Source organism: Pinus tabuliformis, chromosome 6 (genome assembly GCF_031772625.1).
Source record: "Pinus tabuliformis cultivar Carrire ecotype Pingquan chromosome 6, CPIR1, whole genome shotgun sequence".
NCBI lineage: Eukaryota > Viridiplantae > Streptophyta > Pinopsida > Pinales > Pinaceae > Pinus > Pinus tabuliformis.
This window is the reverse complement of record NC_142292.1, coordinates 843,671,802-843,686,332: the sequence shown is the minus strand read 5'-3', so window position 1 is coordinate 843,686,332 and position 14,531 is coordinate 843,671,802. Positions and strand designations below refer to the sequence as shown.

At 37.1% G+C, this 14,531-nt stretch overlaps 1 protein-coding gene across 1 annotated transcript; it reads left to right on the top strand.

Moving 5' to 3' along the window:
- Positions 1-2,401: 2,401 nt before the first annotated feature.
- LOC149261513 (protein JINGUBANG-like) lies at positions 2,402-3,616 on the top strand. Its single transcript, XM_089369516.1, has one exon. The coding sequence runs from the start codon at positions 2,402-2,404 to the stop codon at positions 3,614-3,616; it is 1,215 nt and encodes a 404-aa protein (XP_089225642.1).
- Positions 3,617-14,531: the final 10,915 nt, after the last annotated feature.

The following is a 14,531-nucleotide window of genomic DNA, read 5'->3' as shown; positions in this document are numbered from 1 at the left end:
TAAATTCATTATATATCAAATTTATAAATCTATAAAGTTCTTAATCATTTAATTGCAAAAAATTACTAAATGACATAAAATTAAATATTAAAAATAATACATAAAAGACTTTTGATTTTTGATATATCTAATAGGTAATAATCTAATTTAATTTGTAATATTGAAATTATATATTAAAATATAAATTAAATTATAATTATTGGTTTTATAACTTAAAATAAGCTTTTATTTTATTTTCATTATATATTTGTGATTTATAAGATTAATTTAAAATTTAAATATACAAATTTGAAGATCTCTAAAATCATTAAATTCATAAACAAAAATAATTACATTCAAAAAGATTTAACACGATTTTAAAATAATAAAATTATAAAATTTATAAACAAAATTAATTATATTCTAAAAGATTTAACACAATTTTAAAATTATAAAATTTAAAAAATTAAAAAGACAATACGATATTTAAATCCAATATTACAGATTGTCTGTTTGGAAAAAACTTATTAAACTTCATGAATAATCGAAAACCAACTTCAAATGCCCAAAATTTTCCAATATTACAAATTGTTTACGTTTGAATTTTTTTTATTAAAGTTCATGAATAATCGAAAAGCAGCTTCAAATGCCCAAAATTTGAAGAATAATATAATTATAAAAATTATAATATAATATTTAAATTCAATATTATAATTATTAATGTCTGCACAGAAGCAATTTTTAATACCAAAAAATTGCAAAAAAATATTTATTTGGCTATATGTTTTTATTAGAATGATAAGTATCCTTAAAAACAAAAGAAAATATGTTAAAAAACAAAGAAAAATTAAATTAAAATATTTTTTTAATAAATTTAAAATCAATTTCCAAAGCTCAAAATTTAATGTGGAAAAAAAAACAACAATAATTTTTTTTCTATTGAATGTTCGAATCATTCTATTGTAAATTCACTATAGAATGTTTTACTTATTATTCATTCCATTATATGTTTTAACTAGCTTAAAGAAGAAAATTAATATAGCAAAGATTAGAACGAACTCTCATGAGCTCTATAGTGAAACAGGTCGTTGGGCAATTCCTAAAACACCATGGATGGAAAGGATCTACCACCTCTGTGAGAATAGGAACATCGAGGATGAAAACCACTCCCTCATAGAGTGCCCCGCATACAACCACATTAGATCTCAGTTTCATAATCTTTGTAGCAATACTGACCTTCCTAACCTTTTATGATGTCAAAATTATAGTGAGCTTAGGAAGCTTCTCTCCAAGCTTTTTGAGCATAGGAATAAAATCTTAAATCAAACTAAATAATTTGTTTCTTTAGGTCTGATAGATCAATAGACGTTAACCATCATTGAAAAAGAAAATTTCAATAACTTTTTATTATTAAATTATTAATAAGTTGAAAAACAAATTCCAATAGTTAAAATTCGAAATGCCAAAAAAATAGAATGTTCTAAGTATTATTCGTTTGACTATATGTTGAAAAAGAAAAAATCAATAAATAATTTTATGTGCGAAACAAAATTAGAATGTCCTAAAGCATTATTCATCCCATTGTAGGCTTTATGGGCCATATGTTAAAAAAGAAAAGTTCAATAATTTTTTAGTGAATTGGTGATAGTTTGAAAAACAAATTCAAATACCTAAATTTTCTCAGCATTAAAGAAAAACTCAATAAATTTTTATTAAATTGGTAATAGGTTGAAAAACAAATTCAAATACCTTAGGTGTAAGAAAAAAATAGATAGTAAATTGCTTATATATATTATAGGTTTAAAGAATAATAATAAAAAAATCTATAGAAGAAAAATCAGATTCTTCCTATATTTGCATGAGCTTTTTTTTCATGAAACATTGGGTTGATAATGGATTTTTTTGGGATTCAAAAAATCAACCAAATTTAAATATTAATGTGGATAATCTGATTGATTTTTTTTTTAATATTTATTTAAACAATATATTAAGTATGTATTATTATATTATAATTCATGATGTATAAATTATAATTTATGTGGTGTAAATTAATTATTTTGTGTAGAGTTTATTTTCATTAACTTTTAAATTTATGAAAAATTAAAATAAAAAATTAATTATAAAAGTTGAAACTTAGATAAAAGGCTGGTAAGTGAGGCGGTAGGTTAGTAGTTAACCTATGCCCGAGCGAATTCATGATGTTTAACTGTAAGATGATAATGCAGGGTGGCGATTTGTAACATATTGCCTTTATGGTTTATTACAAAGGTTAGGTGAAAGAAGCCGCCTCATTAGGAAATAAAATGAAGAAAAGAGAACCAGGAGCTGAGGAAAACCGAAGTTGATGATGATGAGGAGGAGGGGGGTGAGGAGTCAAGGGAATCCTTCAATCAACAACAAAATAAGCCACGAAGAATGGGAAATGATAAATCCCGACTATGTCTATCCAATGCTTTCCCCCTCTCCATCGGAATGCAGCGTTTCGCTCGGGCGCTTCAGCAAAGTATCTCCTGAAGCATTCGCTATGTCTCCCTGGACGCTGCTGCCCACGCTCCCCTTCAATTATGCAGACGCTCCCCCTTCTTTCAGATGCGTTACTTCGATGCTCAGGCCGGGCGGTCAAATATATTCAATCGCGGTTGCGGCAGACGGGTTTCTGTACACGGGATCCGACAGCAAAGCCATAACGGTATGGAGACACCCGGATTTCCCACCACAGAATTGTCTCAAGTCTGGATCGGGCAACTTCAAGGCTCTGCTCGTTGCCGGCGATCGGATTTTCAGCGCTCATGGGGACAACAAGATACGCCTCTGGCAACGGTCGCGCCCCAATAACAAATTCCACACGCGCGTGGCCACGCTCACAGATTTGAACACGTTTCCCAATTTGATCAGGCCACTGATAAGTGACCACGGCACCGACATCGTGAAACACATGGGTATCGTGACCTGCCTTGCGTATAATGCAAACGACGATTTGCTGCACACGGGATCGTGTGATAAGAGCGTGAAGGTGTGGAAAGTGTCGGAGCCCACGCGCGCCGTCGAGACCATCGAAGCCCACACCGAGGCCGTCAATGCCATTATCGTGCGGAGCGACGGGATTCTCTTCAGCGGATCAGATGACAGAACAGTGAAAGTATGGAGGCGGCGGCCGGGTCGTGGCCAACCGAAGCACGAGCTAATGATGACTCTTAGCAATCAACGATCTGCCGTAAAAGCCCTCGCCCTCGGCCCGTATTGGTTACCCGTTGTATACGCGGGATGTTACGATGGATATATTCATTACTGGGAAGAAAACCGCTTCTCCGACAGAATATTGCATTACGCCGGTCTCCTTCGAGGCCACCTTCGCCCCGTTATCTGTCTCCAGACCGTTGGCGATCTGCTGTTAAGTGGCTCCGCTGATACAACAATTCGTGTTTGGAAAAGGGAAGCGGGCGGCACCGGAATATGTTGCATTGCAGTGATGGAAGGGCACAGCGGTCCCGTGAAATGCATAGCTGCCGCCATGAGTTTCAACGCCAATTCGTTTATCGCTTACAGTGGAAGTCTTGACGGATCGGTGAAGGTGTGGATGGGTCGTATCAAAACCACCATGGTTTCTCGTCTTACTTCACCGCCACGGATACGTTAGCGGCGGATTGGACTACGCGGCGACTATTTTTCAAACGACTGAAAAAACCAGTCTCTTTTTTCTCTGCGAGGGGGTGCGCTAAAGAACATTCTGGTTTAAGGGCAGCTATTTTCGTGTTCAAAATTGATCCAACAAAGTTAAAGCCACATAGAAAAACGAATGGGTTTATTTGAGGTTCTCTGTAACCAGTGAATAGAAAATGGTCTCTCTTTCCTTGATTTCTTACGTCTATGGGCAAAACTAATGCACAATAAAGAGAGCTCCTCCAAGAGGGATGAATTTGTGGAGCGTAATTTAATAAATTGAATTTGTATTAAGTATAATTATGAGAGCTTCTTCAAGAGTGATGAATTTGTTCAGTATAATTCAGGATAATGGATTTGTAGAGTTTAATTTAATATGATGTTTTTAAAATTGAGATATTGAGAATGTAGATGTTATGAAGTTGAGATTTATTTGTATTACTATGGGTATGCATTTAATTTAAGAGGGATTGAATTTTGGAGGTAAAATTTGTTTTAAGAGTGTAAAGTTTAAAATAAAGTCGGTAAGTGGAAAGAATTGATCTCTATACACAATTTTATGTTTGTGAATTTTATTGAAAGATTTTTTCATTTTTTTTTTTTTTTTTTCAAGTTGTTGAGTTCTTGTAAGACCTCAAATATTCTTGTAAGATCTTTAATAGTTAAATAATTTACAGATTTAGCACATTTAGGTGTTTTAATAAAAATATTTTCAACAAAATAGTGAATATACATGGCTGCTCAATGCACAAGAAAACAAAGACACTAAAGCACAAATGTGAACCCATGGATGGATCCACCAACAAAAGTCTTCGCGGGATTTTCGTCCCGGGATCAAACTAGAACTGGCCAAGCTGAGTTCTCAACCAAATCCAAATATATAGACAACTCAGGATGACCCAAAATCCTAACTCCTATCCCCTTTAATAGGTTTGATGGACTCTCTAGAAATCTAATTTTATTATTTTCCTTCGAAAATGAAGGTAGATCCCATGGGAAAATACCATAGTAAATACCATAGTAAATACCATAGGTAAATTCTGTCCATATCAAGAAAATGGAATATTACGATCCTCCCACCCAAAGATTGTTTGTCTTTAAGCAATCCACTCTATCCACAACATAAGCATTTGTACATTGATACCGGGATCACATACAATCCAATGTGTCATTCCACGCCTCCATGCTAAATGATCAAGAATGGATCCTACGATACTTGGATCCCAAACAATCCTTCGGCCAATCTTTCCCTCGATAGATTCCCCTGGATCCCAAACAATCTTGTTAAGTCCCTATAATACTAGTATATTCCCCTTATTGTTATTGTTAGTGTAGCCCCTATTGTTATTGTTGTGCCAATGTATCCCCCAGGTTGTTATTATTGTGCCCCATATAAGCTCACTATTGTTATTGTTGTGCCCTTACATTATTATTGATATGCAGACTCTGATTATATTGTGACCCCTTAGACCCCTATATATACAAAGGAGGTCTTATCATTTGTATCATTCAAGAATTGTTCATTTATGTCATGTAAAGGAGGTTTCTCCTTCAAAGAGGACAATTGTTGATTTATCTTTTCTTCTATTTTGTGAGTCGACATTGGGTATAAGAGCTTTGGATTCTAGGGTTTCAATGCTTCAGACAAGTCGTCCTGGAATTTTCGCTATAATTTTTTTTTTACGAAGCTAAAATTGCAACCACATGGAGCCAAAATCTTGGTGAACTCCGTGTACGAATTTCAGATATTGGTTCGCTATAGTTTTGGAGATATGGGCCGAAGAAGTTATGGTTTTTGCATGCTCCAGAGTTCAGTCCTAAAAAAGTGACCAACGGAAAACAATCATAACTTTCTCTTCAAGCATCAGATTTGAATTTTGTAAAAATTGACAAAAAGAGAATGAACTGTAATTTTGCTTGTAGCAATTTCAAGGCTGAAAGTAAAAAAAGTGACACGTGGCATTCCGTACAAGTTGGATCTACTGAACGAGTCCATAATCAGGTCATCATGGGATATTGGGCATAGGGGGCTTCGCTAACAAAGCAATACCATATCACTTGCGTTCATATTAGGGCATAAAAAACGAGGAAAAAATAAAATAATATATTGAGCATATAAGAGGGGGGTAAAGGGATTTTAAATGTTGTATAGCAATGTGTATTATAAGGTATTGTTTATACAATACATTTGCCGCGTGGAGGCAAAAAACAAGTGGGCTAGAGAAATAGAAGTTCAAGAGTATTTTGGGAGTTTCAAGAGTGGGAGGGAGAAAGAAATAACTATGGTAATATTAGGTCCATAGTAGCATAATATTCAAACCTATGGCCCTAGTATTGACATGTAATTCATGGTAATGTTAAATTCTTAAAGTAAAAGTGACATTCTCTTTTATCTTTCATTTTCATCATTTTACTAAAATTTTCAACATTACCATGAAATGACTCAGGATGTTTGAGAGTGGTTATGACCTCATTACTTTTCATATGGAGAAAGTATAATCTTAGATCTCACTTAAAATCCGGCAGACATATTAGTATTTCAAGATTTCAAGATTGGGGAGATTGTAACATTTCCATTGGATTTTTAATGTACTAGGCTATGGAACTCATACTTAATCAAGAGAACCAAGCCCTTTATGTGCCTGGATGATAGTGACATTGGTTTTCAAACTCCTCTATCATGACACTACTAAAAACGTACCTGTCACTCAAATGGAATGTTGTCTTAACATGCTACGTTTTTCTATCATATGTTAATGGTTAGAGGGTGATATTAATGACAAAGTTCCCAAGGTAGGCAATGATTTTGATGATATGTAGGTATTTGTTGTAGCATGATTTTTTTGGATGCTAGAGGCCATCTAGAGCCTATTTGTTGATGTATTTTCGGTTAAGATATGTATTGCACTCGATGTTATTTGGGTTATGTGCACCCTTACATGCTATATGAATGAGAACTTGTAATTTGTGGACCTATGGTTGATGAATATTATAACTACTAGATGAATGATGTTATATGGTTTAATCCATGTTTTTATGTTTATATCACAAATTCATCATTCTACAAGCTTTTATTAACATATATGCATCAATATATATATAATCCATTCCCAAAATCGCTCCCAATCTAGGAGCTTTTGAAAATGTCACTCCTCGCTCCTACTTCCACTCCCACTTCTTGCTTCTACTCTCGCTTCTTACTTTTGCTCCCACTCCTAAGCAGCTTTTCTCTAGAACATACATGCATCATATTATTAATACCTCTATGATCTATGTCTAATGTGTGTGTTAATATTTGTTACCTATTGCTACGCTAGTGATCCTCCCAATGATGGGGCAATAGAGAAGACAACATATATGGTACCTTCACCATTTCCTTACATTAGTGATGAATAGGTTGAATGAAAGTGAAGGAGACAGTGATACAAACTATTGCTTGGTAGAGGGCACATGCATGCCATAGGAGATAGTGAAATAGACTATAATTTGGAAGAGAGTGCATGCATGCTAAGGGCACACATATCACACCTTCAATTAATTCTAGTTTAGATGTTTTTTCAAATTTAGCAATTTTAGTTTTGGATAGAGTTTTTCTATTATTAGAGTTTTTTTTTGTTATTTTTAGCATGCATGATATATTCTTACTAAGAGGCTGCAGATCCTTAGTAAATTAGAATACTTATGCATGAAAAATTCCCATCTTAGGTAGAGGACACATATCTCAAGGAAGGGATGCATGAGTGCATGCTCTAATTCATGTTTTGATGGAGATGCACTTAGCACTCTTACCATGCAACTATGGTGCAATAGGTGATCAGATTAGGGCTATGATTTGACAAAGTCCAACCAGATCAGATTTTGCATGTGTCCATATTCATTGTACTTTCTCTCCTCTTCCTATTTTATAAGTGAGATGAAAGGTGTGCCATTGTGTTGGTTATCGAGGTTTTATTTTGAATTGTTGTAGTGTATATTTTTTCAGTATTCAATAGAAGATATATGCAATTGAGAGTTCAAATATATGTATTCTGCATTCAAATTTTCCACAATATGTATTTCTAAATCAACCAACTTATGTGTGCCTCTTTTTAATTAAAACTTTCAAGTTTTCAGGTACCTAGTATTTAGGTTATTCTTTCTAGGTGCAGAATCCGCTTACCATTGTTAATGAATATAAAGGGATATAAATATAAAAGGGTGCAAAAAATGTTTATGAAAAAATGGATATCTACAATATCTAGTGAAAGTAGGGGATTTTTAAATTGGGAAGGTGTATTGGGTTAGTATTGGTAGGGGGTTAAATAAAGTGATTTTAGAGGTATTTTCCAATATGTAGTCAAATTAAGGGTAATCTTTAATGAGCCATGAATGCACGTTTTATGTTAGAGGTTCATTGAGTGAAGCCCCCGTGATTGGGCATAACTATATCTTGAAGAATCCAATTTTGATCCGACTTATGGCATTGGAAAGAAGACACAGAGGGCTACCATAGGACAAAATTTCAGACCTTGGAGAGTCAAAATTCCAATATGTAGTCAAATTAAGGGTAATCTTTAATGAGCCATGAATGCACGTTTTATGTTAGAGGTTCATTAAGTGAAGCCCCCGTGATTGGGCATAACTTTATCTTGAAGAATCCAATTTTGATCCGACTTATGGCATTGGAAAGAAGACATAGAGGGCTACCATAGGACGAAATTTGAGACCTTGGAGAGTCAAAATTACAGGGTTACAACTCTTTCAAGATCGAGCTCCTAAAAGCAAGAAAAATGTGTGTATTTTTTTTTTTTAAATTGCATAACTTTTGTTTGAAAAATCAATTTGAAGTAATTCCAAGGGAATATTGAAGCATAGATATCAGTATTGGGTTTTAAAATTCCTCCAAAACAAAAGAATTCTACACCCATTAATCCCTCATAAATATCTACTATGATGCATGAAGAGGAAGAATTGCAACGTGATGTATCAAAATTACATGACCAAGTGCAACAAATTTCACTTTCACAAAGAGAAACCAAAGATGAAATTAAAGGGGAGATGGATGGTTTTGTTCAAGGCAGAGAATAGATGGTGGGAGCAATAGTCGAGTTGTAAAGATAACAGTCGGGGATGGAGGCAAGAACATACAGTAGACGAGCAATTGCGGCAAGGTGTCGAGGGAAAACAAGAACAATCAAGCATACAAGAAGGAGAGCGAAAAGCAGCCAAGGGCAAGGATAGTCGAACATAATTGGCAGTGGAACGACGGAAGAGAAGATAAAAGCAGAAGACGACAAGGAAGAATGGGTTAGTATCTTGCAGGGGTCAGAAGAACAGGATCATGAGGACTTGAGCAGTTGTGAAATGGCCAGAGCTAGAGTTGGGAGGTTTGAGGCTTCCTATGTCTATGTTATTTTATGTATCTAATGAAAGGCTTGATGCCTGATGTACACTGTAATGAATCCTCCTTAAGTGGATATTAATGAATGAATGAGATAGTTTGAATGGTGTTATGATCAAGTGTATTGCCCTAGTGTATAGACTTGCTCGGAATATTAATTAATGGTCTTTTACCGGATGAATATGGTAATTGTACTAGTATAATGTTGTGATGAATGATCTCTTTAAGCTATTGATAGTTAAATGTCTAGATCTCCCTCGATATCTCTCTCGCCCTTCTTAGTTCTGGTCATGACATGCCTCGGGTGAGACTCCTTACCCCTTGGGTAAGGTGAAAATGCAGACATTGGCCTAGACTACAACGAATCCTTGTTGGCCCCTTATGCTCGAACCCAGGGTCTCTTTTGTGTTGTCATTTTTGTGCCAAGAAATAGTTCTGTTGCCAGGACCTTAAATCATAAGAAGTGGTTAGTAATATGGTATCAAGGATATTTAAGAAGGAGATATAGGACTGGTGTGATAATCGAGTGGATCAGTTCATGTCAGAACAAGCTACCATTCGAAACCAATATACTGCAAAGGTGAACAAAGAAATCTTGTACTTGGAGGCTGCGAGCGATCAATACAAGATCTTCTAGTGTAAATTTCCAGAAGAGTTGTACAACTAGTTAAGGAGACTAAAAGTGAAGAACCAGCCAGAAGAACTGATGCCAGCACATCGCAATTGGGTCCCCGTAGATCTCGCAATGCTCCAACGCTTAGATAGTGACCTGACGAGGGTAGTAGATTTTTGCTACATAATACCATAGAGGGGTACGTTTTTGAGTTTGTAGTGGAGGGCTACCAATACTTCTCGAAAGCGGACATGGTATTCAGATTGGGGTTGAGAGGGAAACTAGTGAAAGAGGTACCCTTTTGGATTAAGATGTTGATGGTGGAGGAAGGGTTGATACCTTTACATAAAGTGAGTATGGTAGCATAAAACCCCAGTGCTGGGGGAAGGATCTAAGGGGAGAATGCTACCATTTGGGGAACTGGGATGTTGTTGAAGGAATGGATATAGAAGGATCGCGAAGACCTAGAGATGTCAGAGTGCAAAGGAGAGCACTGATAGCAGAAAAGTGGCAGGAGAGAGCGGTATAGACACTGAAAGAGAGACTTATAGGACACCACCAAGTAGGAGAAGTGTTAGAGAGTCCGATAGAGAGAAATAAGATGGTAAAGGACCCAGAGAAAGAGAGGGATGTTGACAGGACAGATGTGGGCCAGGAGAATGACAGGAACCGTCCCTCCCAAGTTGCAAGGAAGATACAAGAAGGAAGTAGTGACAACATTTCTGAGGAAGAGATGGAAGATAAGATGTGCAATGTGATGAGGCGATTGTTTGTGGAGAATGATACGTAAAATGAAGTTCAACAGCTGAATCCCCAAAGTTCAGGTAGTGTTCACCCCGACCTTCCCTTGGTGCTTTACAATTGCCTTGGTAAATTTGTTTCTAAATTACTTAAAGTGATACGCGTACATAGTGTGAATGATAGATATAAGACAAGTTTTGAAACATCTAATAGTAGTGGGGCTAGCAATATTAGTAACCTAGGATTGCAAGGATCTCAGCAACCTGGAGCCCAGGGATTTGTGCTCCTAGCACATACTCAAACCAACATGGAAGGATCCTTTACTACATATCCGAAGTTCTCTGGTAGAGGGAACGAAAATGTGGAACAACATTGGTACTTATGTGAAGCAATACGGAGAGCCTGCCAAACACCAAACAATGTGAAGTCGATTGAATTCTAGACTACATTGAGGGAGAGAGCTCTAAGGTCATTTATCAAATGGACGGAGCTGAATTAGAATCCCTCTATGGACAACATCAAGAAGAGCTTTGTACAGGAGTTCAAAGTACCACAAACAGATTAGCAAGCACTGTTGGAACTATGGGAGATCAAGCAGAAGGAAGGAGAGACTGCTTGGGAATTAATGCAAAGGTTCAAAGATGCAATCGACAAGTTAAGCTATACAATAGATCCTAATCATCAGAGGGATTGGTTCATTAAAGAACTCCTACCCCTTACTAGGACACTGTTGACACAACAGAAGATCGAAACCCTCCAAGATGCTCTGGAGCAAGTAATGCACATAGAGGCCATGTTAGGGTACCCCCATGAGTATCAGGGAGGAATGGGATCTCAGGATCCATTGATCTTGGGCCTCCAAAACTAGATCGTCGGTTTAACAGAGAAGTTAAAAGACTTACAACTGATTCAATCGGTGAGACCCAATGTATGGTGCACTCACTACCTAATAGAGGGACATGTAGCGATTGAATGCCTAAGACTGAGAGGAACAAGTAGTTCAGCGGGTCTTGTAGGATCATTAGGGGCCCCATCAATAGCAAGTGTTGCGATGGTAGGATCGCAAGGAGCATTCCCGGGCTGGAATTCACCAGACTACTGTGAAGTCTATAAAAGCTATGGACATTTTCTGCGAGTATGTCCAATATTGCAGAAGTACTCCAATGTACCTAACAACAATTAATGTGAGTTTTGTGCATCCACAACTCACCACATCAACCAGTGTCAGGCATTAGATGCTTTGGCAGAACGACTGGACTATTCAACATTCAAAATTAATGAAACTGGTCAGGGAGGACGGGGAGGAGGTATGAGAGGAGGAAGAACAAGGGGTAGAGGACCCGTGAGGTGCTACAATTGCGATCAGGAGGGACATGTCACCAAAGACTGCCCACTCCCAAGAAGGCCTTGGTGCTCACAATGTCGGGTCAATGCACATGCCATAGAATATTGCCCCAAGCTGATTGCAAGATGGGAAGAAAGGACTAGGCAGTGGGGAACCAACTTGATCAATGTAGAACCACAGACCGCTGACATTATCCCATTAACAAATATAAGCATAGTTACCAGAGGAGGTAAGAAGATAGGGGATGATTGGGGAGTGACAGACCAACCTTCAATTATTTGGGTGGTGTCCCCGAAGCGATCATACAATCCCACTCAACAAAGGAAATACTCTCATGAAGCAACCAAGTTGTTCGATGACTTAACGCAAACTAAAAAGGACAAGGTGCAAGACTTAGGCACAACTGCAATTTCTTGACCAATTGAAGAATGGTTTAGGCTATTCTTGAAAATTGTTGATAATGAACAAATTCTAGAGGAGTTGCACATGAGTCTAAAAGCAGTATTATCGGAAGAAGAAGCAAACGAAGAAGAAATATCAACAAATCTGCCTAAAAAACATACGAGGAGGATCTAGAGGAATAAGAAAGGACTGATAGAGAATTCTGGATCGATGCACAAGTTACAAGGCTTCAGATTAAAGATGCAATGCTAGATTTGGGGTCAGATGTTAATATCCTGCCAAGGAAAACACAGGAAGCACTGGGGAAACTGCAACTAAAGTCTTCACCAATTCAACTGTAGATGGCAAACCAATACTGCATCTTACCCATCAGGAGGCTAGAAGACATGGAGATAGATGTGGAAGGGGTAAAGACTCATGCCAAATTTGAAGTGATAGATATAATGGGTGACAAGGACCCTTACCCAGCACTCCTTGGTATTGACTGGGCATATGAGAACTATGCCATCATTGATCTAAAGAAGGAGTTGATGATTTTTGAAGTAGAAGAGATGTGGGTAATACAACCACTAGATCCGTACCAGGGACCAAGGTTCACTGAACCTGTAGATGATCGAGATGAGCCTAGAATGCTAGATCAATTGTACAGGTTAACTGTAGGAAAAAGAGAAGACTAAATCAATCCCACAGTAGGTAGATCAGTCAGTTGGAGAAGCATACAGAGCTCAAAGGTCAGCTTAGAAGCTGTTTTGGATGCTTGGCAACAAGGAGGATATGAGGTTGATACCAAAGGCTGTGCAAAGATATGCAGAGTGAACTGGATTGGAACTAAGGTAAGTAATTATCCAACCTTCCATGGCATAGAATCAGTAGATGCTTTTTTGAATAAGGTTGATAGAACTATAAGGGAGAGACACAAGATCTCGTTATTGGACATTGCATTGCAAGCCACCCCAAAGCAATGGTGGGAAGCACATCGTAACACCCTTTGTGACTGGGATAAAATCAAGCGGGCTATGAGGGATAGGTTTAGGCAAGAAGGAGACCATCCATGGAAATTGCGAAGTATGGGGGAACTCTGATCCCGGGAAAAATTTAGAGAACTGCACAGAGATATGGAGAAAAGAGCGAGTCCCAAAGGAATTTTGGGTACACATGTTCATACATACCTTGGGTACGATTCCCCAAGCATGGTATATACAGGAGGAACTTTGAAGACAAACTAGAGACTGGGACACTATGGCTAAACAATTCAACAACAGTTTCTTATTCAAATATAGTGACCAATGATTGATTGAAGCTCTTTACGCCATAAAAAGGATATTATTCACTCCAGGACAACTGTGGGAAGGGTGCATCAATGAGAGGTTCCTACAATATTTCTATGAATTAAAGTATCCAGAGTTCATGACTTGTGACAAAGTTAACGTGGATCCAAAAGAGGATGATTTGGAAGGACTCAGACACCTGAAATTTCAAGAAACTAAAGGAGAACGGGATATTCAAGAGGGACCTACAACGAACACCCCCCATTTTCTCCGAGTAAAGTTGCAAAAGAAAAACATCAATTTAGAAGATAAACCTAAGATGGCATCCATTGGGGATTATTGGGATGAGCAAACAACTAAAGAAATTTTTGATTTACTGCACGAGTATGAAGACTTATTCCCAGCCTCAGTTGTTGAGTTGAAAGGAATAAAAGGGGACATTGGGGAAATGAAGATTATGCTGAAGCCAAATGCACGACCAGTAAAGCATAGACCATACAGGCTCAACCCAAGGGTAAAATAGAAGGTCAAGAGAGAGATTGATAAGATGTTAGAAGTAGGACTTATATTCCCAGTAGACGAAGAAAAATGGATCAACCCAATTGTAATACAAAATAAGAAGGATGCCACAGAAATCAGGGTCTGCGTAGATTACGGGAGCCTAAAAAATGCATGTGTACATGACTTGTTTCCAACGCCCTTTAGTGATGAGGTCCTGGATAATGTTGTGGGGAATGAAGCATACTCTTTCACCAATGGATTCTCAGGATATCATCAAGTTCGCATAGCAGAAGAAGATAAGAAGAAAACAACATTCACCATAGAATGGGGGTCTTACACATATCATGTCATGCCATTCGATTTGAAGAATGCGCTTGTTTTTTTTCTCTCAAATTTTCATAGCTACCTTAAGGGATTACATCTGTAGGTTTTAACCCCGTATAGAAATTACCTGCATACAAATTCTAAAACATCAAAAATAAACAATGCGAGAGCATAACACATAAAACACATATACACAGAGATTTCCCCCTAGATCCCAAAACCGGGACTATCAGCTTGATTTTTCATTATATTCCTTTCAAAGTTACAATACATATTTATACATGTCGAAGCATACAATACCATGGACTGAAAAACTAT

Bases quoted from the DNA above. Each gene is read 5' to 3' on its own strand.
- LOC149261513 (XM_089369516.1), top strand. From the start codon at position 2,402: ATGATAAATCCCGACTATGTCTATCCAATGCTTTCCCCCTCTCCATCG.